Source organism: Rhinatrema bivittatum, chromosome 12, assembly GCF_901001135.1.
Source record: "Rhinatrema bivittatum chromosome 12, aRhiBiv1.1, whole genome shotgun sequence".
NCBI classification, from domain to species: Eukaryota; Metazoa; Chordata; class Amphibia; order Gymnophiona; family Rhinatrematidae; genus Rhinatrema; species Rhinatrema bivittatum.
Window position 1 is genome coordinate 77,258,168 of NC_042626.1, and position 25,535 is coordinate 77,283,702.

The 25,535-nt window shown below is 44.9% G+C and overlaps 1 protein-coding gene across 1 annotated transcript in view; it reads right to left on the bottom strand.

The window, feature by feature from the left end:
• Window positions 1-2,732: 2,732 nt before the first annotated feature.
• PSMB3 (proteasome subunit beta 3) overlaps window positions 2,733-25,535 on the bottom strand; it is a 40,475-nt gene continuing 17,672 nt past the window's right edge. Inside the window, 3 exon segments of the mRNA XM_029573395.1 lie at window positions 2,733-2,863; window positions 3,498-3,592; window positions 3,844-4,021. Coding sequence (XP_029429255.1) covers window positions 2,815-2,863; window positions 3,498-3,592; window positions 3,844-4,021 — 322 coding nt within the window. The 3' untranslated portion in view covers window positions 2,733-2,814.

Sequence of the window (25,535 nt, forward strand, 5' to 3'; positions counted from 1 at the left end):
GAGGGTGGGTCAGCAAAATTTCATTTGTGGGTTTGGGATGAACCTGTACCTGCCCCACTTTGGGGCTGTTGACTACAAAAGTACTGAGATTTCCCAAAGGGCCAAGACCTTTGAAATGTCGAGTTTATGTAGGGGTGAAATCGGGAGCCCCTGGATTGGCACTGTAACTGCTTCCTCTTGTCTGCCGGGTAGCCAGGAAACTAGAGATTTGCCCCATTTACTGGCTAGCTTTTTTCCAATTCACTTCCGCAAAGGAGAGATCTTTTAAAGGGCATCTTTGTTAGATTGGTCAGCAACCTCCAAGGCCAATGCTGTAACCATAGCTGTCCTTCTGGCCACCACTCCTCTGGCTGAAGTATGGACTAGATCTGAGCCCGCCTCTGCTTAAAAAAAAAAAAAAGCAGGGGTGGGTTCCATAACTGCTCTGGCATTCATCCCGAGTCATCCACCTCCTGAGAGAGGAGTAGGCGTGAATGAGCTACCAGGGCACAACAAGAAACAATCTGCAAGCTCACTGCAATTGGATCAAAGGCTTGTTTAAGGATGGAATCCATCTGTCTATCATGTGCATCCTTTAAGGCTGCTCCTCCTTCCATTGGGATAGTTTGTTGAGTTGGCACAGACTGACGCAAACACTCTCACTGGTGGATCCAGTGGATATAGAGCTTCAAACAATCATCCCCATTTAGTACTTTCTTTCGGGGCATGCCATTCCAGGTCAATCAACTCCTGGATGGTTTCCAGTACTGGAAAGTAGCAAGAGGCTTCCATAGGAATATCAAAATGGGATTCTTCTTTGCTTCAGTCATAAATCAGACCCAAGCACTCCCATTAGGTTCAGGGTCTGGGAAACCAAGGCAAGCAATTCATCTCTTTGAAAGAAAAAAAAAAACTAAAACACATCATCATTCAATACAGTTCCAAGCCAGGGGGAATTTCCCCTTCTTCCAAGGTTTCCAGATCATCCTCTTCATCTGGGTCCCTACCAGGGAAGCCCTTGCTATGGCCAGGCATGCCTCAAGGTCTGCCAATAGGACTAGGAAAGGGAGGGCTTACTGGCTGAGGTTCCGCCCGGACAGGGGCAAGCGAGGTAGTGGACTGTGCCTATACAAAGGCTTTGTAGATCCTGAAAAAAAACTCCACCCAAGCGAAGGCAGCTGGGTCCATGCCTAGCCCAGGAGGTACTGGCATAGGAGCCACTGAATTTCCCTCTCCCATGGATGACCCAGTCAAGGGAGTACTTGGATCCAGGGTACTTCCCGTTAAGGTATACAAAAATTGTGCAACAATATACAAAAATTGTATAAATAAAATAAATAAGGCTGTAGCTAACCCATCCTCTGAAAGGGAGGAGCCACATTTAGCAAAGTCCGGAGAGGCTCGTTCTCCTTGGGCTTCTTCACAGTGCTGACCTAACCTGGACTCCACCAGACAGTGCAGCCCTAATATATCAAGCAGCACAGAGAGAAGGGCGCTTCTGTTTCTTGGCTGCTGGCACCATTGGGGGCGGTAACTATGGGCTTTATCAGCTTGTGCTTAAAAATTCTTATCGCCACAGTTTGAGTGCCTAGGCAAGGCACACGCACACGCAGCCCATGCACTTGGTTATGCACTTAGAAGCTGTGTGTGTATGTACGCGTGCAGAGCCAACACATTGTGCGTACCAACGTTCTATGGAGGGCAATATGGCAGGAGCACAAGATGGCACGGCTGCGGCCTATCATGCAGTGTGCCAACCAAGCCTATAGTGGGGCCTAGCCCACCGGGAACTGCTCAACCCACTCGGCCGTCCATTTCCCCTTACCCCAAATGGGATTGAGAACGACGTTGTTATGGCGCGCCGAGTAAGGAGACCAGAGGAAGTCTTACCGAACCCCTCCAAATGTCGCTAAAGCGGGAGATAATCTTTTTTGTTTTGTTTTCCTTTACTTACCCGGGGCTCAGTACTTACCAGATGAGTACAGAGACTGTCTCCAGCTGTGGCAGGAGAGGGCTTTGGTTGTCACTGCCGCGCTCTGCTTCCTGCGCCCGCTGCCTTTCAGCAGCAAAGTCTAGTCTAGGACCCAGCTACCAGACCAAGGCACACCTCTGAGGGATCTCGAAAATCGCAGCTGGGGGAGGAACTTTTAGCTAGCACTGCAGGAGAGCGGGGCGCAACGTTCCTTCAATTTAAAAGTAGACTTTCTCCTTCAAAAAAGTACAGCAATCTCATGGGGATAGGCATGTCCACCAGTGGCTGTAGACAATACTGGAGGGCCGAGGTCACACGGCAAGGGTGTATCTAGGGTGACGTCAACTTTGAAATCTGACTGTCTCCATCTGCTGCCAGGGGAGCATAATTTTTTATTTTTATTTATTTAAAAGTCTTATATACCGCAACAATGGGTAGGTAAACTATCCGTCTAGGCGGTTCACATATTTCAACATACATAATTTAGTCACATTTTAAACAATACTTAATAATTACAATACTTGGTACATAACAATATTTAACAGATTGAAGCTATAAGTTGTGTAAAGATTTTAATATAAATTATATGCACTGGAGAAAAGTCCTGAGTCCATCTGCTGCACACTAGGAAATGTTTTTTTTTTACCATTCTAAACAATTACCCTTGGATCCAGGGAATTTAAGTGGCCCCTACTGATGCGGTAGGAAAGAAGGATTAAGTGTGTAAGTCAGGCCTAGAGGAGCAGAAGTGTTTACTATAAAGACATCACAACAGTCACTATCCAGATGTAAGGAAGCCTTCAGGATTTTATTTAAAAAGTACAAACACTGCAGAACCTAGAGCATAGAAGTAGGAAGAGGAATTAGTCCATTCGGGCTTTCAACAGCTTGGTTGTAATTTTGTCTTTTTCACTGCAAGAGATAAACAGATATTAAGTACCAAATGTTTCCAACTATAAATGAACAGAAATCCCCTGAAACCCACCCACAGCCACTTAGGTGATAGTCCTAAGTTTCAGTAATGGCACTGAACAAGCTATGCAGTGCTTTTTGCTTCTAGCCCTCACAGGTTGCAACCCGATTAAGTTTTCAAGTTACCTCTAATGAATATGCAGGAGAGAAAGCTCTTTGCAGCCCTTGCAGACTAACAGTGAATTCCACTGGATTAAGGAGGTAATATCCAAGACCAAACACCCTACTGCTGTTCCTTTTGCCAATGTATATATTTCAAAATGAAGTCTCCACCCCTTGCATTATGGTAAAATGAAGATCTGCTTTTTTGGAAGAGGAAAAAAAATGTTTTTGTCTAGTAATGCCAGTAGGCAGTGATCTTACTGGCTGACCTTGAATGCACAGGAGGAAACAGCCAGCTCAAGAACTGCTTCCACCCCCAGCCTCATGCAAGCAACGTGAATGTCTCCTCTTTGCAAAGTGTTTGCCGATGGCTCACTGGATCTGCCTCATTAAGAGCATATCTTCCCTAGAAATGCACAGCTTTCATACAACTTCCCACCTGGTAAATGAGCTGGATCAGTGAGGTACTTACATGACATGTACAACTACACCCATGCCAGATACAGCATCTCTATCCACTGCATTCAGCATTGCCTGGGAAATGGTTTCAAACAGGTCATCAGGCTCCTAGAGACAAGAAATGAAAAATCATATATTCTTCTCACAGAATCTCCCAGCTTGCAAAGTTAAAGTTCTTGACCTGAAGTGAGCATTAGCTTTCAAAAGCTACTCAAGAAACGTGGTCAGTCCATCCAAAAAAACCAGACACAACCATTAGAAAATGAAGTTTACTGCATAGAAATCTTCTCTTACCCCACGCTAAATAGAGCAGACAGCAAAGTCCCTGAGTAATCTAAGTGCAGCCCCTGTCCACTCACCATGTCTGGTTCCCAGAGGGACTCGCACATGCCGTACATCTGCTCTGAGCACGTTCCACTCACAACAAAATCTTCTGTAACCATAGGACAGCCTATCAGGTCCAGTGAGCAGATGAAAGGTTGGTAGGTATGGGGATCAAGTCCAGCAATAACAGGTTCAACATAATAAGGACCAAAGCTGGGAAAAAGAGAAAGGAAGAAGGTATGCATTTTGAAGTCCAAATGATTGATGAATCTGCATTAAAACACCAAAATGGATGAGAGTTGCAGCTAAAATCAAACACCATGGGGCTCAGGTCATCTACTCCAAAGCTTGCCTGTGCTGTGAGGTTCAGTACAGTCTGACAACATTTGTTTTCACCTGCTAAGTTTTGTGCCTGGTGTACCCCGAGATCAGTCCAGACAAGTGGGTTTTGCATCCTTATCAGCAGATGGAGGCAGAGGAAAAAAAAAAAAAAAAAAACACACTTTTCAGGCACTGCTACCTAACCAAGAATGCCACCTGTAGCCAAGCCAATGTAGAGCCACACTATGAAATTCAATCAAAACCCTTCCCCTCCTAGCGTGACCATAGAATGGCTGGAGTCCCCTGAACTGGAGCCCTCACATTTAACACAGGAACCAAAATCCTATCAGTCTTAAAAGGTCCAAAATATATACATAAGTGTTTGAATGCAGAGCAGAATTTATTGCAAACATTTCAGTCTTTCAGAAGCAAGGGAATTGGCCTCTAGCCTGATCTATGGTATTCTGGAACAAAAATTAGCAGGTAAGAACCAACTTCCTTTCCTGTTCATACCCCAGAGCAGTAGGATATACCCAAGCACCCCTAAACTGGGAACCCAAAAAACCCGCTCGCAGAATACACCAAACTCGCCTCCTCCAACACCTGAAATTCTAACTGGTAATGTCTGGTGAAAGCATGAAGAGAAGACCATGTCACCACCTATAGATCTCCTGTGGCGACACCAACTGACACTCTGCTCAGGTGCCTGCTTGGGCTCTAGTAGAATGCGCCACAACCCCTATGGGATTTCTGGCCTTTACAGAGAATTTTTCAGCCAGTCTCCTTTAACCAACAAGCAATTGTGGCTTTAGACACCTAGCTCCTTTCATTGTGCTCCCGCACAAGACAAACATGATCTGATAGTCAAAACTGTTAGTGACCTTAAGATATCACATCAGAGTCCGATGAACATCCAATAAGCGAAGCTCCCTTGCATCCACTCCCTCAAACAAATCTGGAAAGGCTGGAAGCTCTCTACCTTCTGGAAACTACCTTTGGTAAAAACGAGGGCACCATATACAAAGATAATCCATCCTCCGTAATTTGCAGGAACAGCTCTCTGCAGGACAATACCTGAAGCTCCGAAATTCATCTGGCCAAAACAAGTCGCCACCAGAAAGACTGCTTTCAAGATAAGGTCCTTCAATGATGTCCTCTGCAAAGGCTCAAAAGGAGGACCACAAAGAGCCTGCAGTTACCAAATTAAGGTTCCATAAAGGACATATCCTACGCACTTGGTGGTTGCAAATGCTTGGCCCCCTTGAGAAATCATATGATATCCGGATGAGAAGCCAATGACTTCCCCTGCATCTTTGCTCAAAGACATTCTAAAGCCACCATTTGTACCCGAAGCAAATTGTAGGCCAGACCCCTTGTCAGGGCTAGCAGTAAAAAGGCAAAAAGAGGTCAGGAATGTCCACCTATAACAAATCCAGGCCCTCCTCTAAACACCAGGACTCAAACACACTCCACACCCTGATGTAAGCCAGAAAAAGGTAGACGGTCTCCTTGCCTAGAGCAAAGTAGTAATAAGCGGCTCAGAGTAGCCTTTCAACCTTAAACGTCTCCTCTCAAAAGCTAGGCCACAAGACAAAAGGATCCACCCAAACCGAGAAAATGCGTCCTTGTCAGAGTAAACCCTAGGAGATGAGCAAACAGCAGGGGTCTGTCCATGGTGAAATGCATCAGATCCGCAAACCAGATGCCACAGCCACTTTGGCACCACCAAAACCATCCTGCTTGGATATCATTTTATGTGCCGCAACCCTCAACCCTGGAGAGGCCATGGAGGAACATGTGCAGCAGAATCGCCGTTGGCCACGGAAGAACCAGAACATTGATCCCTTCGGCCTCCACTTCTCATCTACGACTGAAGAACAGTGTCACTTTGGCTTTCTTTCATGATGCTATAGATGCAGCTGGGGACTGCCCCACCTGCTCATAGAAATGAAATGAAATGAAACATAGAAATGACGGCAGAAGACGACCAAACGGCCCATCCAGTCTGCCCAGCAAGCTACGCACTTTATCCTTTTTTTTTCTCTCTCCCAGCCCTAATTCCCCTCCACCCCACCACCAATGTAGAGAGCAGCGCCGGATCTGCATCCAAGTGAACATCCAGCTCAATTAGGGGTAGCAACCGCTGCAACAAGTAGGCCACACCTCTGTTCCATACTCTTACCCACCCCTGTTTTGTTTTTTTGTTTTTGGAGATGGCAGCCCTCCATCCTTCCGCTCCGTGAAGGTGGAACACCAACCAGTGGCATCCCGCTCCGTGAATGCCTCTGTGGCTACTGCCGCTCCGTGAGTGTTTTGCTGCCTCCTCTTATTCACGCCCTCTAGACTTGATGGATTCCACAGTGTTTATCCCACGCCCCTTTGAAGTCCTTCACAGTTTTAGACTTCACCACTTCCTCCAGAAAGGCATTCCAGGCATCCACCACCCTTTCCGTGAAGAAATACTTCCTGACATTGGTTCTTAGTCTTCCTCCCTGGAGCCTCAGTTCGTGACCTCTGGTTCTGCTGATTTTTTTCTGACAGAAAAGGTTTGTCGTTGTCCAAGGCCTCCGCTGACAACTCCCATTCCCCCGGGTCCAACTGCTGCCTGCTGAGATAGTCCACCTGCACATTATTCACTCCAGCCACATGTGAGGCCGCTTTCCCCTCCAAATCCTTCTCCACCCAGGCAAGAGTTCCTAGGTCTCTAGAGCCACACCTAAACTCTTCATCCAGCCTTGATGATTGATATACGCCAAAGTTGTTACATTGTCCGAGAAAACTCACTGTCCTCCCTTGAACCTAAGGGAGGAACCATATCAACACTCTGTGAATCGCCCTTGTTTCCAAACTATTGATAGACCAGGATGCTTCTGCTGGTGACCACAGACCTTGTGCCATTCACCCTGAGAGACTGCCCCCCAACTTTGAGGCTGGCATCCGTGGCTACTACCAAATTGTGATAAGACAGCCATCATAAGAGACTGGATGTGAAGGCACCCTGTAGTGGTAAAGGCCGATGAAATTCCTCCAACAGCTGATTCCAACAGGACAGAAGCATCCTCTGAAGCGGACGCATGTGAGCAAATGCCCATGGCACCAAATCTAGCATAGACACCATAGAGCCCAGGACCTGCAGATAATCCCAGGCCCTGGGCTCCAGCATTCGCAGTAGCTGGTCCACCTGCGACTACAACCTCAGAACTCTCTCTGAGGTAAGAAACACTTTGCCCAGCCCGGTGTCTAATCTTACTCCCAATTACTCTGACTGGGATAGAATAAAGTGACACTTCGTTAGTCACCACCCAGCCCAGAGATCATAGCAACTCTCAGCACCCTCTGAACTGACTATTGATATTCCTCCTCTGAATTCGCTCAGATAAGCCAGTCATCTAGATAAGGGTGAACCAGAACCCCCTCCTTTCGCAGCACAGCAGCCACCATGACCATCACCTTCGTGAAAGTCTGTGGTGCCATCACCAACCCAAAAGGAAGAGCTGGAAACTGGAAATGCTGTCCTAGCACCATGAAATGAAGAAATTTGATGATCTGTGCGTATGGGGATGTGCACATAGGCTGTCAAATCCAATGAAGCCAAAATCTCTCTTTGATGGACTGCTGCTATCACTGTCCATAACCATCTCATACCGAAACATGGAACTCACAGCACCATAATGACCAGCTTGCAGATAGAGGATGGTCCGAAAGGTGCCCTCTTTCTTAGGAACCTCGAAGTAAATGCAGTGATTGGAAACTCTGGTCCAAGTGCCACAAACAGGCCAGGTTTTCAGAATATCTATAATGAACATGCATGAGAACGATTTGCATGCACTGCCTCCAATTGTATTCAAATCTTTCATGCATATTCATTGGGGGATATCCTGAAAACCTGGCCTGTCTGTGGCACTCACTTACTGGAATTTGCCATCAGTCACTGAAAGTATCTTCCTCAGCCCTGCTCCCTTGATTGTACCAGAATGATTGTGCCTAACCCCTGGAGGTGATGCAATGAATCCTGCATCACCTCTCGTGTGCTGCGGGATGCACAATGAGATACCATGAAGGGAGCAGTGAGAGAAGATGATCACCTTGCTGGTGGCTAAAAAGAAAAGAATCTGTAAGTACTGCCTGGGGAAATTTTTAGAACTAAAAGTGCTGGGGAGAAGTAAAACTATTGGGGTATATTATTTAGTGTGTGTGTTAAATACCTAGTCAGAGGGCAGGCAAAAAACCAGGCGTGTGTTTGTCTTTCCCTCCCCCTCAATATTTATTTATTTATTTATTTATTTAACACTTTTTCTATACCGACCTTCATGGTAGAAACCATATCAGGTTGGTTTACATCGAAAAGGGGGAAACTATAACAGAAACCATAGTTACAACGGAAGGACAAAGTTACATTCTTAACAATAGCATCCTTTAATTTAGAGGCAGGTGACACTTTCACACTAATAAAAAAAAAAAAAAAAAAAAAAGTTTAAATCAGCCTTTTAACTTAAATTCAGAAATTCCCCATGCCTCATCAAGAGTTTAATCATTACCTTGTAGGTCACTACAAGATAAATAGTGAATACACTAATACATTAAAAGGACCCTAATTGTACACATTCCTACTCCCATAGCAACCAAAACTTAACTATTTATTTATTTAAAGGCTTTTATATACTGATGTTTATGTAATAGTACTATCGCGTCGGTTTACATAGAACAAAAGTTAGAAATACATCGAACCTGTGTGATACATATAACAAGGCGTACATAAAAAGAATTATAGATATTATCGCTAAACCAAAAAAATTTAGAAGTACATCAAACGTATTAATATGTGTGATACATATAACATGCACCAAGCCCAAATTGCATCTGCTTCACTTAAACACATCAAACACGTTTCCACAAGAGATCGATCATTCTCTATTGCGGGAACCAACATCTGGAACAAAATGCCCACAGATCTGAGTCTAGAACCCTGCCATAAGAAATTCAAGCAGAACCTCAAAACCTGGCTGTTTGAACAAGCTTACACTCAATGATCATTTCTTTTGCTGAAATGCCAATTAATTGTACCTGTTTTTCTCTGATCCAATGACACTCGCCCACTTTTTTTTTTTCTCTCGCTACTAAAGTCTTACAGGATCGGGCTCTTACCTCCCTTTTTATTAGGCTTACCATTACTATGGAATGATTATCATTAGTTTAATTGTTAGTTATACTTAATATTTGTTCTTAATTTTGTTCTTATTATTCTTAATATATTTATTATGTACACCTTATTTCATATTGACTGTAAAGCTTGTTGCTGGTTTATTGTTTATTGTAAACAGAGGTGATGTTATTAACGTGCCGCGGTATATAAAAAAATTACAAAATACATAAATAAACAAACAGGGCATACTTAGTAAGAATTATCGATTCTACTAAGTACTAGGAACTGAACACATTTTTTTCCCATTTATAACTTGTTTATTGTCCAAATTATTATAATCAAACTTGTCAATGGATAAGGATAATAGTATAGAAATAAGTATAAAATTATAAGATTATTAAATCAATACATTATCCTTGGTACCAGGCAATTGGGGAGCCAAGATTTAAAGAGAGTGTTACTATCAAGCAAAACAAGAAGAAATATTAGATAATTAAGGAGGGAGTATCCTTGGTGCCGGGAAAAATAGTGGAAACTATTCTCAAGATCAAAATCGTAGAGCATATAGAAAGACATGGTTTAATGGGACACCGTCAACATGGATTTACCCAAGGGAAGTCTTGCTTAACAAATCTGCTTCATTTTTTTTGAAGGGGTTAATAAACATGTGGATAAGGTGAACTGGTAGATGTAGTGTATTGGATTTCAGAAGGTGTTGACAAAGTGAGAGGCTTCTACGAAAACTAAAAGTCAGGGATAGGAGGCGATGTCCTTTCATGGATTACAAATTGGTTAAAAGACAGGAAACAGAGAGTAGGATTAAATGGTCAATTTTCTCAGTGGAAAAGGGTAAATAGTGGAGTGCCTCAGGGATCTGTACTTGGACCGATGCTTTTCAATATATATATATAATGATCTGGAAAGGAATACGACAAGTGAGGTTATCAAATTTGCGGATGATACAAAACTATTCAGAGTAGTTAAATCACAAGCAGACTGTGATACATTACAGGAGGACCTTGCAAGACTGGAAGATTGGGCATCCAAATGGCAGATGAAATTTAATGTGGACAAGTGCAAGGTGTTGCACATAGGGAAAAATAACCCTTGCTGTAGTTACACGATGTTAGGTTCCATATTAGGAGCTACACCCAGGAAAAAGATATAGGCATCACAATGGATAATACTTTAAACATCGTCGGCTCAGTGTTTGCAGCAGTCAAAAAAAGCAAATAGAATGTTAAGAATTATTAGGAAGGGAATGGTTAATAGAAAGGAAAATGTCATAATGCCTCTCTATCGCTCCATGGTGAGACCGCACCTTGAATACTGTGCACAATTCTGGTCGCCCGCATCTCAAAAAAGATATAGTTGCGATGGAGAAGGTACAGAGAAGGGCAACCAAAAATGATAAAGGGGATGGAACCAGCTCCCCTATGAGGAAAGGTTGAACAGGTTAGGGCTGTTCAGCTTGGAGAAGAGACGGCTGAGGGGGGATAAGATCATGAGAGGTCTTGAACGAGTAGATGTGACTGTTATTTACACTTTTGAATAATAGAAGGACTAGGGGGCATTCCATGAAGTTAGCAAGTAGCACATTTAAGACTAATCGGAGAAAAATTATTTTTCACTCAATGCAACAATAAAGCTCTGGAATTTGTTGCCAGAGGATGTGGTTAGTGCAGTTAGTGTAGCTGGGTTCAAAAAAGGTTTGGATAAGTTCTTGGAGGAGAAGTCCATTAATGGCTATTAATTTATTTATTATTTATTTAATAACTTTTATATACCGGCATTAGATAGGCACATCATGCCGGTTTACATATTAACAAAAGCGAGGAAACTACATTATAACAGGGAGTGGGAGGGGATATAACAAACTGAGAAAGGCAAGAAATACAGAGTTGTGAACTAGTTAAATAAGTCAAAAATCAACAACAAGTGCAATAAATGCAACAACGGCAACTGGTAAAAACTTAACTCTAACCGAAGAGGCATAATCTTTATATCAGTTATACTTAGGGAATAGCCACTGCTATTAATTGCATCAGTAGCATGGGATCGTCTTAGTGTTTGGGTAATTGCCAGGTTCTTGTGGCCCGGTTTTGGCCTCTGTTGGAAACAGGATGCTGGGCTTGATGGACCCTTGGTCTGACCCAGCATGGCAATTTCTTATGTTCTTATTCCTATAATACGATAACTATTTAGTTGGCATTATTTTCCAAGGATACATGAGAATCTAGAAAAAGTTTCAATTGTACTGAATCAAAATATATGTATTTGACATCAATTTTCATAATTACATTTACATGGATATTGTATTGTGATCTGAGCTATTTGTCTAGCTTGATGACCTAAAGCTAGAAATTCCTCTCTCCTCTGCTGAGTAGGTTTTACAATGTCTGGGGAAAATCCACAACTTCTGACCATAATTTGGAACCTGTCTATTGCAAAAGAACAACTTAAGAACAAAGTCTCTATCAGAGGGAAAAATTAATTTGACCATTTAACGTCCCTCGCTTCTCAACTTGTTCTTCACCCGATGATTCCAAAAAGGCAGCTAAATCAGCAATAGGAGGTGCAAGACCTGATGATTGAGAGGATAGGAAACTTCATTTCTTTTAGCAAAAGATAAAAAATAAATTTTTGCCAAAGGTGGTAAGGCATCTGATGAAATTAAGATTTCTTGGAGATAGTTTTTAACTTGATCTCGCGGGGAAAATTTACAGCTCTTGAGTTCAGATATCTCATAGCACTTTCAACATTCTCAAGCCTTTTTGAATGAACCATATCTCCTAGAATTAGTCGTTTGCACCTTCTGAATTTGAGCCACTCTCTGTTCCATATTCTCTAACTTTGAGGCATGTGAGGCAAGCAAAAGTTCTGAAAACTGTATACGATTATTAGCATCCACAGTTAAGGAAATTAAAGAAGAAATTGATTTTTCCAAAGACATTATAGCAGACCATACTGAATCTAAAGTAATAGTAGAAGGTTTAACCAGATTAGCTTTGAAAATAGAGCCAACCATATCAGAGCCACTAGGGATTCCCACATTCCTGTGGCCACTAACAGGTCCTCCTTCCCCCATAGAGACTGGCGCCATAGCAAACAAATCTCAGCACTCCAAGTCTACCGGAGTATGCCGCGACTAAAATAAGGTAGATAGATCTCCACTTACTTCAACAGCCTCTGGTGTTGACTGCTCTGTATCCAGGCGTCCCACCGGCTGGTTCAATCCTAGGGTTGGGTCACGGAAGGGGGGGGGGGGGGTAAGGGAGTTATCGGCGCTCCAGGACTCAGACATTTGTGAAACAAGTGATGCCGACATATGCTCCATGCTGGGAGTCACAGCATTTCCTGCTTCTGTAGTTCGACCTGGGTCTGTGCTGAAAAAGCTCTTGATCCTCTGCTGAATCGGGCCAACCGATGAGGAACTTGGGGCTGCCTCTGTCTGCTCTTCCGTTTTCTATGAGGCATAATTGCTGGTAAGAGCCAAAAAGGAAAGCAAAAATTGCAGATATATCTGAGCTGACCAGACGCATCCCTCCAAGATGCTATTGGAACTGAACAAATTTAAGATGAAGACAACAGTCCATCAGCAAGAGGGAGCCCTCCCAGTCTTTTGCATAGAGTATCAAATGTATGATTTTTTAACCACTGGTGAGAAGTTGTGTGTGTGCATCTGATGCAAAGAGCTCCTGTCTCTCAAGAGAACATGTCCAATCTCTGGAGGCTAGACTGGCAGACCTGGAGGAGCTGAGGCAGACAGAGGTATATAGATGAGACCTTCAAGGACATAGTAGCTAAGTTCCAACTCCAGACTGGCAGCCCTGGTGCTGCCTTGGAGAAGGAAGGTCTCCTGATCGGAGAGCATTAACCTGGTGCAGCAGGAAATGATCCTGTAGCAGGGACCTGCTCTCCCAGTGGTGCATTGTCCTCTCACACAGAGGATGTGTCTCCCTCATTTCTCCCTTCACCTTGAGGGAAGGGTTAGGTTGGCTGTCATAGTTGGCTGGTGGGCGTGAGGATCGCCTGGTAACATGCCTACCTAGTGCGAAGGTGGCGGACCTCACGCGCCACATAAATAGGATTTTAGACAGTGTTAGGGAAGAACCGGCTATCTTAGTACATGTGGGCACAGACAACATAGGAAAATATGGGAGGGTGGTTCTGGAAGCTAAAAATTTAGGATTTTAGGCAGAAAGATGACTCCAGAGCCTCCCCCTTCTCTGAAATGCTCCTTGTTCCACACTCAGGTCCCCAAAGGCAGGCAGAGCTCCGAAGTCTCAATGCATGGATGAGATGATAGTGCAAGGAAGAGGGATTCAGTTTGGTAAGGAACTGGGGAGCCTTTTGGGGAAGGGGGGGAAGTCTTCTCCGAAGGGATGGGCTCTACCTTAACAAGGGTGAAACCAGGCTGCTGGCGCTAACCTTTGAAAAGGAGACTGAGCAACTTTTAAACTAAATCAAAGGGGAAAGCCAACAGTTGCTCAGCAACACAAGGTTTGGAAGGAGGTATCTTCAAATGATACTAATGAAGCATTAGAGTTAGGGCATCCCAACAGAGAAGTTCCTATAAGAAAAGTTGTCCGTGCCTATAATTAAAAATTCACCTGAGCTAAAAACATCCAATTTAATCACTGTCAACTAAAAAGCAGAATGTTAATACAAACAAACAAAAAAAAACCACTTTGAAATGTTTGCATGCTAATGCCAGAAGTCTAAGAAGTAAGATGGGAGAATTAGAATGTATAGCAGTGAATGATGACATAGACTTAATTGGCATCTCAGAGATATGGAGGAAAGAGAATAACCAAGGGGAGAGTGCTAAACCAGGGTACAAATTATCTCTCAATGGACAAGGGGACTTTGTGTTATGCTTTGAGCCTGTCAGACGTCGGTTGCTGAGCTCCCACGGGGCCTAGACCAATAAATTGACTTCAACATGGCATAACCTTCTCCTTTTCAACATTCTGATGGCTCTCTTAAGAGTCTAGTCAGAGCTCTCTCCCCAACCTTTGGTCAAAGAGACGTTCTAAAATCTGGAAGATTTCTAGGGGGGAAAAAAAAAATCGTCTGAACGGGCTGCCTCCCCAACTTCTCCTCCGGTGGATGATTCGGAGAAGGATGTTTTTGGCGCAGCTGGAAACCAAGACTGCATGTCAGCACTTATGGATGAATTTGCCTCATGTATAACCAAGAGGCTAGACACACGACTCAACATTGTCGTAGATAAAACAGCGCAGATAGTGGAAATGATGCACGAGCATGGCGGCTGCACTGATGAGGCCGAAACAAGGATATCGGACCTAGAGGACTCCCTCACCACAATGCAAGCAAAAAAAAAAATCAATAAGCTGGAGCACCAGCAAGCTTCTACAGCTGCCAAAACAGATGATCTCGAGAATCGCTTGAGAAGGAACAATATCGGAATCCTTGGTCTCCCAGAGCAGGCAGGAAGAAACACGGCTGCTTTTATTTCTCACTGGCTGCCTCAGCTTTTGGGCCTACCTGGCAATGATGGTGCTTTCAAGATTGACCACGCACACTGCGTGGCACCACCACAGGCAGATAAGGCCCAACGTCCTTGGATCACGATTACCCGACTTCATAACTTTACGGACAAGCAGAAGATCCTGCGGGCAGCTAGGGAGGCAGGGTCATTGCTGCATGAAGGTGCCTGAATTATGATATTCGCTGATTTGGGCAGAACTGCAGCGTCATAAACAGCTATATAACCCGCTCAAAAAAGAACTCTGGCACTTGGGGATCGCCTATGCGCTGCTTTTCCCAGCCTGCTTAAAGATCACCCAGAACGGCAAAACAACTATCTGCGCTAAGCCTAAAGAGGCTGAAGCTAATGAATAACCTTAAATGACAGGAGCTTGTCACTGAAAATGACTGATCCTGTTTACCAGGAAGGCTCACTGATGTTTACACTTCGAGCCCTATGGCGATTGCTGCTAATTGCTGAAGATATCTCCAGTGTTTCTGCCTTGCGGGAGGGCGAGCGATCTGTCCTCTATGTCTTGACTGGAGGTTTCTACCCTTCCAAACTCCGCCTTCTCCCCGACACCTCTTCAATGAATGGAGCGACCTTCTTATTTCTGATCGTTATTTACAGCTTGGGACCGTATTCTCATATTGACTTTTCAGATACTTTTGGCCTCCTTGTTTTTATTTTGGTATGAAATTTTTCTGTCCGTGCTTGATCCTATTTTTTCTCCAAGAACTCAAACTGGCTTTTGTCCTGCTGGGCCCAATTTTTTATTTTTTTTTTTGCCTTGTGTTGCTCTGGCAATGGGTCCGCCTAATTTTTCCTTTTCCTGGACTCCCTTTTTTTTTTATCTGCGCAATACCTGCCCCGGACGTGGTGGTCTTTTTGCATTTATTATACTTCTCACTGTTTTTCTGTGGCTAGGGGCATGCCTTTTCTCTGGAGCTCTACAGCTTTTATAAGATGTGCTTTGTGCTTTTGTGTCGGGGGGGGGGCGGGGGAACTCATGAGTCAGGCTCCTGGTCCCGAAGTTATTCCCTCTGGGGGGTTTTCCAACCATGGGGAGGGTTTTCTAGGGGTTTGGGTCAGCTGGAGCGCCATGGAAATCTTACGCTTGAGATTATTTTTCTCCTCTACTTGTGTGGACCCCGTGGCACTCAGTCTGACTAAGGATCTGAGGTGGGATTGTAAGGGTATTTGTGGGTTGCTGATTCTGTGTATTATATGTTCTACAATGCTTTAGTGGTTTGGATCCAGCTTTGCAATGTTTCACATGGGCCGGATTTTCCTCTACTATGTAAGGTTGCCCATGTTGTTTGTTTTCTTATGGTGCCTCTCCTCCCTTTCTCTGCCCAGAGGCTTGCTATTCTTACATTACCTGTCACTGGACCACAGCCTCCAGAGACAGGCTTTTGTATTCTATATGTATGCAACTTATCTTTTCTCATGACTTCCGAGACTGTCTCTCTCTAAATGCTCGTGGCATCTCTACACCAGTGAAGCACAAATATTCTGCCGTGGGCCAAAAGCCACAGAGCGCACATTTTATTATTGCAAGAAACACATCTCACTAATGCTGAGCATGAAAAACTCAGGCAAGGCTGGGTGGGTGATGTTTACTATTCATCCTTTAATTCTAAAAGCCGAGGTAATGTATACTTATTGCTAAGTCCTTGCCTCTGAAGTTCATAAGTATGTAAAAGACCCTGAAGGACGGTATGTTATTCTTGCTTGTTCTCTGTAGTCGGACACCTTCTTTGTTGGTTAATGTATATGGTCCTAACCATGCATAAGAGGACTTTTTTCATATTTTCTTAAAATCTTGTTTCATTTGGGGGGGGGGGGGGGGGGGAGGTGAGACACTGTGTTAGAGGTGATTGGAACATATGCATGGATCCGATGAGGATAGTCATCCTTTCTAGTCTGGGTTGGCTCAACACAGCTTAGTTACTTCTCTTCGCCTTTTGGATCTTTGGAGATCCTATCATGGTACCAAGCGAGACTACACCTATTTCTCCCCTCGGTATAGCTGGATTACCTACTTTCTATGCTCCCCATCCTTTTTGGCTAAATACCCAAAGTTGCTCGATTTTTCCTTGTACTATTTCAGCCCACCATGTGTGCAGCTCACACTCAAAAGTCCATTGATACTTGAGAGCACACTTTGCGCTGGCGGCTTAATACATCCCTACTAGGCAGGTTGCATTTCCTTCATATGATCACGATGGTGGTCCACGCCTTCACTTATCGTAACCCCACCTCAGACTATTCTCCGGTTCTCCGCTGGGAAACCCTTAAAGCCTGTCTGAGGGGGCCATAGTATCAGTTATGCTCAGAGGGACCAGAGTCGCCAGAGAGCCAGCCTGAGCTCTAAGATTGCACAACTGGGAGCTCAACACAAAAGGGATTGTCTTCCTCGAACTTATAAACAACTTGAGTCTGTCCGTCAGGACCTTCGATCCTTAGAAATTAGTCAGATAGAGCAGTCTCTCAAATTCACTAAATTATGCTATTACAAGCATGGTGATCGAGCTGGGGCTCTTTCAGCTAAGCTGGTTCAGAAACGGAAGACCTCTTCATATGTTGCCCAACTGCAGGATGCCTCTGGGTCTCTGACAACTGATCCACTTGGCAGAGAACAGGAGATGGTGCAATATTTTTCTGACCTATATGTCTCCTCTCCGGCCTGCGACTCTTCACGCATACAGGGGTACTTGGATAGTTTGGATCTGCCCATGCTCAAGGAGCCACAGGCAGAGATGTTGGCAGCTCCAATTACATTGGATGAGATTTGGGCAGCTATTCAGGAACTCCCTATTGGGAAATGCCCTGGACCTGATGGATACCCTATTGATTTCTTTAAGAAGTGTTTTTCAGATGTGAAACCCTTTTTACTTTCTATGTATAACCAAGCCGGTCTGTCTGTCTCCTCTCTGGGATCCTTAGGTGATGCTACTACATCTCTTATCTAGAAGGAAGGGAAAGACCCGACTAGCTGTGGGTCCTACCACCAATCTTCCTCCTCAACACAGACCTTAAAATTCTGGCAACAATCTTGCTCCTCTACTTAGAAACTGTCCTTCCATGTTTAGATAAGAACATAAGAAATTGCCATGCTGGGTCAGACCAAGGGTTCATCAAGCCCAGCATCCTGTTTCCAACAGAGGCCAAACCAGGCCACAAGAACGTGCCAATTACCCAAACACTAAGACGATACCATGCTACTGATGCAGTTAATAGTAGTGGCTATTCCCTAAGTAAACTTGATTAATAGCAGTTAATGGACCTCTTTCCAAGAACTTATCCAAACCTTTTTTGAACCCAGATACACTAACTGAACTAACCACATCCTCTGGCAACAAATTCCAGAGCTTAATTGTGCGTTGAGTGAAAAAGAGTTTTCTCCGATTAGTCTTAAATGTGCTACTTGCTAACTTCATGAAATGCCCCCCTAGTCCTTCTATTATTTGAAAGTGTAAATAACCGATTCACAACTACTCGTTCAAGACCTCTCATGATCTTAAAGACCTCTATCATATCCCCCCCCCCCCCTCAGCCAAAGAGCCCTTAAGCTCTTCAGTCTTTCCTCATAGGTGTGGTCTCAACCATTGAGCGATACAGAGGCATTATGGCATTTCTATTTTATTAACCATTCCCTTCCTAATAATTCCTAACATTGTTTGCTTTCTTGACTGCGGCAGCACACTGAGCCGACGATTTTAAAGAATTATCCACTATGAAGCCTAGATCTTTTTCCTGGGTAGTAGTTCCTAATATGGAACCTAACATCGTGTAACTACAGCAAGGGTTATTTTTCCCTATATACAACAACTTGCACTTGTCCACATTAAATTTCATCTGCCATTTGGATGCCCAATCTTCCAGTCTCGCAAGGTCCTCCTGTATGATTCACAATCAGTTTGTGATTTAACTACTCTGAATAATTTTGGATCATCTGCAAAATTTGATAACCTCACTCGTCGTATTCCTTTACAGATCATTGATATATATATATTGAAAAGCACCGGTCCAAGTACAGATCCCTGAGGCACTCCACTGTTACCCTTTTCCACTGAGAAAATTGAACATTTAATCCTACTCTCTGTTTCCTGTCTTTTAACCAGTTTGTAATCCACGAAAGGTCATCACTCCTATCGCATGACTATTTAGTTACGTAGAGAAGCCTCTCATGAGGGACTTTGTCAAACGCCTTCTGAAAATCCAAATACACTACATCTACCGGTTCACCTTATCCACATGTTTATTAACCCCTTCAAAAAATGAAGCAGATGTTAGGCAAGACTTCCCTTGGGTAAATCCATGTTACCTGTGTTCCATTAAACCATGTTTTACTATATGCTCTACGATTTTGATCTTGAGAATAGTTTCCACTATTCTCACAGGACAAGCAGGATGTTAGTCCTCACATATGGGTGACATCACAGGATGGAGCCCAATCACCGAACACTTTTGTCAAAGTTTCCAGAACTTTGACTGGCCCCTACTGGGCATGCCCAGCATGGCACTAACCCTGCAGCCAGCAGGGGTCCCCCTTCCGTCTTCTTTTTTCTGCGCAGCAGTAGCCTCACGGTAAAGGAGCTCTGCAGAGATTCCTGACAGGAATTTTCCTCACGGAGTTACTAAAAGTTTATTTGCCCCACAGGGGTCCCTCCTTTAACTTTTTTCAAGCCCCGGTACTCCGGTAAGTTTTTACCCGTTTTCCGATTACCATCGAGTTTGGCCCTCACGGCCTTCTGGCCGTCGACCGTACCGCGGCTCAATTTTTCCATGGCCATAGCTTCGGGGTTCAGTCGGTGCCCGGACTGTAATCGCACCATGTCTATCCCAGACCCTCAAAGTCTGTGTAATGTGTCTTGGACGAGAGCACGATGTCCTAACCTGCACCAAATGTGCCTTAATGACACCAAAAGGTCGCAAGGCCAGAATGGAGAAGATGGAGCTTCTCTTCCGTGCGCAAACCCTGACTCCGTCCATTGCATCGACGTCCTCTGAACCGGCACAGTCAACTTCATGCCAGCATCGACCACTGGCCGGTGACCGTCTGGCAGACACGACATCTTGGCCTTCGACACCTTCTACTCCCCTTCAGGACAGAGGGGGAATCGCAGAGAGAAACGTCGCCATCGACATCGTAAGTCTCGGACCATCGAGGGAGCAAAGTCATCGACCTCGCCATCATGCGAGCCGCCGTCAAAAAAACCGCGTCCAGAAAAGGCACAGACCTTTTCGGCGATCGGGTCACCGAGGCAACCCTCACCCGACAGGGGATCGGGAGCCGCAACTCCACCTTTAAATGGTGGTTCCTCCGGCTATTCCTCCGCCCCTTCTTCTGTTCCGAAGCCGGGGCTGCTTGCTCCAGGTCTCCGAGAAGAACTGGACCGGATGGTTCAGGAGGCCATTGACAAGACGATGCAACGACTCCAGTGGAACCGAGCACCGACCCGATTCCAGCAGCGTTGGCACCGCTATCATCTAGGATGGAAGCGCTCATTGCCGCTTTTCTACCGATGGACCCCGGGTCACTGATGGCTCCGGTGCGCTCTCCACTTACTGTCATCGGGAGGAGAAACACCGTTCATAAGAACATAAGAAATTGCCATGCTGGGTCAGACCAAGGGTCCATCAAGCCCAGCATCCCACATCCCTCCATCCGGAGTCCTGCCTCAGCCATCAATGCCGATATGTCCGTCGGCGCCACCGAGCCATCCATCGATGCCCTCATCGGTGCCTCCGATAATTCCTCCAATTCCTTCGGAGCCTAGACCAGGACCTTCAGTTATCCCACCACCCCGTCCCCCTCTAGTTCCTAGAGGGACAGGTGCTGATCCTTATGATACCTGGACTTGATGATTCCTCGCCAGACACCAATGATTTACCTTCACCACCTGCACCCACTGAAAGTAGGAAGCGTTCTCCTACAGAGGACCTCTTCTTTATAAATTTTGTGAAGGAAATGTCTGATTTGGTTCCCTTCCAATTACAGACTGAACAGGATGACAGATAGATGGAGTTGCTCCAATTCCTGGATGCTCCCAAGGAAATAACCTCCATCCCTATCCACCAGGTTCTTCTGGACCTCCTCAAGAAGAACTGGGACCATCCTGGCTCCATTGCTCCAGTGCACAGAAAGGCTGACACTACCTATTTGGTGCAGTCAGCTCCAGGCTTTCAGAAAACTCAATTGGAGCACCAATCTGTAGTTTTTGAATCTGCACAAAAAAGAGCAAAGAGATCAAAGCCTCATACCTCTTTCCCCCGGGCAAGGATCAGAAGTTTTTAGATGTCATTGGCCGCCGGGTATTCCAAGGCTCAATGCTCATCTCCCGGATTGCTGCCTATCAGCTCTATATGACCCAATATAAATAGGGTCATTTTTAAGCAGATACAAGATTTGACAGATACCCTGCCTCAACAATTCCAAGATCAGCTTCAAACCCTAGTAAACAAAGGTTTTGAAGCAGGCAAGCATGAGATCAGATCATCTTATGATATCTTTGACACTGCCACTAGGATAGCTGCAGCCGCTATTTCGGCAAGAAGATGGGCCTGGCTCAAGTCTTCCGACCTTTGCCCTGAAGTATAAGACAGGCTATCCGACCTGCCCTGTGTGGGGGACAATCTGTTTGGCGAACAGATTCAGCGAACGGTGGTGAACTTAAGGACCATCATGAGACCATAAGACAGCTCTCTCTGATGCCTTCTGACTATTCTTCTAAACAGCCCTTCAGAAAGGACTCTAAAAAGTCATTCTTCCATCCGAAGAAGTCCTACCCTCCACCAACCAGATCCCGTGCCACGAGACCTTTTCAAAAAGCAGTCTCGTCAACCATGTAAACAAAAGACACAAGCCGCTCTCAACCAGGGCCTGCTTCAGATTTTTGACTTCCACCTAGAGAGCAGCAGCCAGATTCCACTGCCTCACATACCAGTGGGAGGTTGATTGTGCCACTTCCACAACATATGGCACTCAATCACCTCATGCAGTGGACTCTAAGGTCTCAATGGACTCAAAGCATTCAGCCCCTGTCGACCATTATCCACATAACTGACTCACTCAGTCAGTCTCTTGCCTGGTGGAAAAATCAGAACAATCTCCTCCAAGGCTTGCCCTTTCAGACTCCAGATCCTCAAATAACTCTCACCACCAATGCTTCCAACCTCGGCTGCGGAGCCCATGTGGCCAATCTGCAGACACAAGGATCTTGGTCTCCTGGAGCTTCGAGCAATGAGATATGCTCTCAGGGCATTTCAGGATCGCCTCTCAAATCAAGTTATCCTGATCCAGATGGACAACCAGATGGCCATGTGGTACATCAAGAAATTGGGAGGCACTGGCTCCTTCCTTATGTGTCAGGAAGCTGCACAGATATGGGTGGAAGCTCTCTCCCATTCGATGTGCCTCAGGGCCACCTGGTTGCTGGGAGTGGACAATGTGTTGGCAGACAAGCTGAGTTGCATCTTTCAACCGCACGAGTGGTCTCTCAACCCCTGGGTGGCGAACTCCATCTTCCAACAATAGGGATATCCTCAGATACACCTCTTTGCGTTTCCTCAAAACCGCAAAGTAGAGAACTTCTGCTCTCTCATTCGCAGCAAACACTCTCAACCCAGAGACGCATTCTCCCTCTCGTGGACAACCGGTCTGCTCTATGCATTCCCTCTTCTCTCGAAGTTACATCAGGACAAGGGAACTATGATCCTGATAGCACCTCACTAGCCACACCAAGTGTGGTTTCCAATACTGCAGGAACTCTCCATTCGCTGACACATTCCCATAGGGACGGACCCGCTTCTGATCATTCAAAACGACGGGTGCCTCCGCCATCCCAATCTTCACGCCTTGTCCTGATGGCTGATGTTGAAAGGTTAATCCTTCAGCCACTTAACTTTTCTGGACCAGTTCCCGTATCTTCATTGCTTCACGGAAGCCTTCCACGAGAAAAGCTTACTCTTACAAATGAAACAAGGTTCACGTCATGGTGCTCTTCTCAGTCCCTTGACCCCTTTCCCTATCCCATCACGAAGGTTTTTGGACTATCTCTGGCATTTATCAGAATCAGGTCTAAAGACTTCTTCCATCAGAATGCATGTCAGTGCCGGTAGCCGCCTTCCATAAAAGTGTCGGGGATGTTCCTGTATCAGTACAACCCCTTGTAACACGTTTCTTGAAGGGCTTGCTTCACCTCCAGCCTCCACTGCATCCTCCGGCCCCTTCTTGGGACCTTAATCTGGTTTTGGGTCGTGCTCATTAAACCACCATTCGAGCCTCTCACTCTTGTGAACTTCAATATCTCACATGGAAAGTGCATTTTCCTTTTGGCAATCACTTTAGCTTGCAGAGTTAGTGAATTACAGGCCCTAGTTACCTATCTGCCTTACACTAAACTTCTGCAGGACCGGGCGGTACTCCAAACTCACCGTAAGTTCTTACCTAAGGTAGTATCGGAGTTTCATCTCAATCCATTATACTACCTACCTTTTTTCCCAGGCCCCATTCCAATCCGGAGAGCAGGCTCTGCATCCCTTGACTGTAAACGGGCTCTAGCATTTTATCTAGACCGTACAGCTGCCCGCAGGAAAAGCACTTCAATTGTTCGTCTCTATCCACCCTAACAAAATTAGGGTAGCCCTGTGAGTAAGCAGACTCTCTCCTCCTGGTTGGCAGACTGCATATCCTTTTTGCTATCGGCAAGCAGGCCATTCCATTTTCAAGACCGTGTTAAAGCACACTCTGTGAGGGCCATGGCGAATTCAGTAGCACACCTGCAATCTGTGCCGCTTCCTGACATTTGCAGAGCTGCCACCTGGAGTTCTCTCCATACGTTTGCAGCCCACTATTGCTTGGACAAAGCCGGAAGACAAGATTCCATCTTTGGCCAGTCTGTCCTTCGTAACCTGTTACAACGTGACGTACCAACACCCTTCCACCTGCCCGGTGGGGTTTCAGGATGCCCTGTTCCAAATTCCACCCCAGTTGTTGTGCCTGTTACACGCCTTTGGGTACATTTGGTGCATGCTCAGACATCCTCAGCTCGGTACTCACCCATATGTGAGGACTACCATCCTGCTTGTCCTGTGAGAAAGCAAATGTTTGCTTACCTGTAAACAGGTGTTCTCACAGGACAGCAGGATGTTAGTCCTCACGAAACCCGTCCACCGAACCGTGGTGTTGGGTTCGTAACGTTTTATTATTTTATTTTTCAGCACTGCCTGTAGCTTTCAAACAAGACTGAAGGGGACCCCTGCTGGCTGCAGGGTTAGTGCCATGCTGGGCATGCCCAGTAGGGGCCAGTCAAAATTCTGGAAACTTTGACAAAAGTGTTCCGTGATGGGGCTCCATCCTGTGATGTCACCCATATGTGAGGACTAACATCCTGCTGTCCTGTGAGAACACCTGTTCCAGGTAAGCAACATTTGCTTTTTTCCTGGCACTGAAGTCAGGCTCACTGGTCTATAGTTACCTGGATCCCCCCTGGAGCCCTTTTTAAATATTGGGGTTACATTGGCCACCCTCCAGTCTTCAGGTACAATGGATGATTTTAATGACAGGTTACAAATTTTTACTAATAGGTATGAAATTTCATTTTTGAGTTCCTTCAGAACCCTGGGGTGTATACCATCTAGTCCAGGTGATTTACTACTCTTCAGTTTGTCAATCAGGCCTACCACATCTTCTATGTTCATCGTGATTTGGTTCAGTCCATCTGAATCATTACCCATGAAAACCTTCTCCAATAAACACCTAAGCAAAGAAATCATTTAATCTTTCTGCGATGGCCTTCTCTTCTCTAAGTCCCCCTTTAACCCCTCGATCATCTAACGGTCCAACTGACTCCCTCACAGGCTTTCTGCTTTGGATATATTTAAAAAGATTTACTGTGAGTTTTTGTCTCTACGGCCAACCTTCTTTCAAATTCTCTCTTAGCCTGTCTCATCAATGTCTTACATTTAACTTGCCAACGCTTATGCATTATCCTATTTTCTTCTGTTGGATCCTTCTTCCAATTTTTGAATGAAGATCTTTTGGCTAAAATAGCTTCTTTCACCTCCCCTTTTAACCATACCGGTAATCATTTTGCCTTCTTTCCACCTTTCTTAATGTGTGGAATAGATCTGGACTGTGCTTCTAGGATGGTGCACACTTTTTACCTTTGTAGCTGCTCCTTTCAGTTCTTTTCTAACAATTTTTCTCATTTTATCAAAGTTTCCCTTTTGAAAATTTAGCACGAGAGCTGTGGATTTACTTACTATCCCCCTTCCAGTCATTTATTCAAATTTGATCATATTATGATCACTATTGCCAAGCGGCCCCACCACAGTTACCTCTTTCACCAAATCCTGTGCTCCACTGAGAATTAGATCTAAAATTGCTCCGTCCCTTGTCTGTTCCTGAACCAATTGCTCCATAAAAATGTCATTTATCCCATCCAGGAACTTTATATAGAAACATAGACATGACAGCAGAAGGCCAAATGGCCCATCCAGTCTGCCAAGCAAGCTTTCACACTTTTTTTTTTCTTATACTTATCTGTTATTCTTGGCCCCTTATTAGTAACTTTTTTGGTTCTAGTTACCTTCCACCCCCTGCCATTCATGTAGTGCTGGAGCTGCATCTAAGTGAAGTATCTAGCTTAATTGGTTAGGGGTAGTAACTGCCGCAATAAACAAGCTACTCCAAGCTTATTTGTTTACCCAGCCTGTGCCATTCAGTCCTTGCTGGTTGATGTCTGAATATACATCCTATT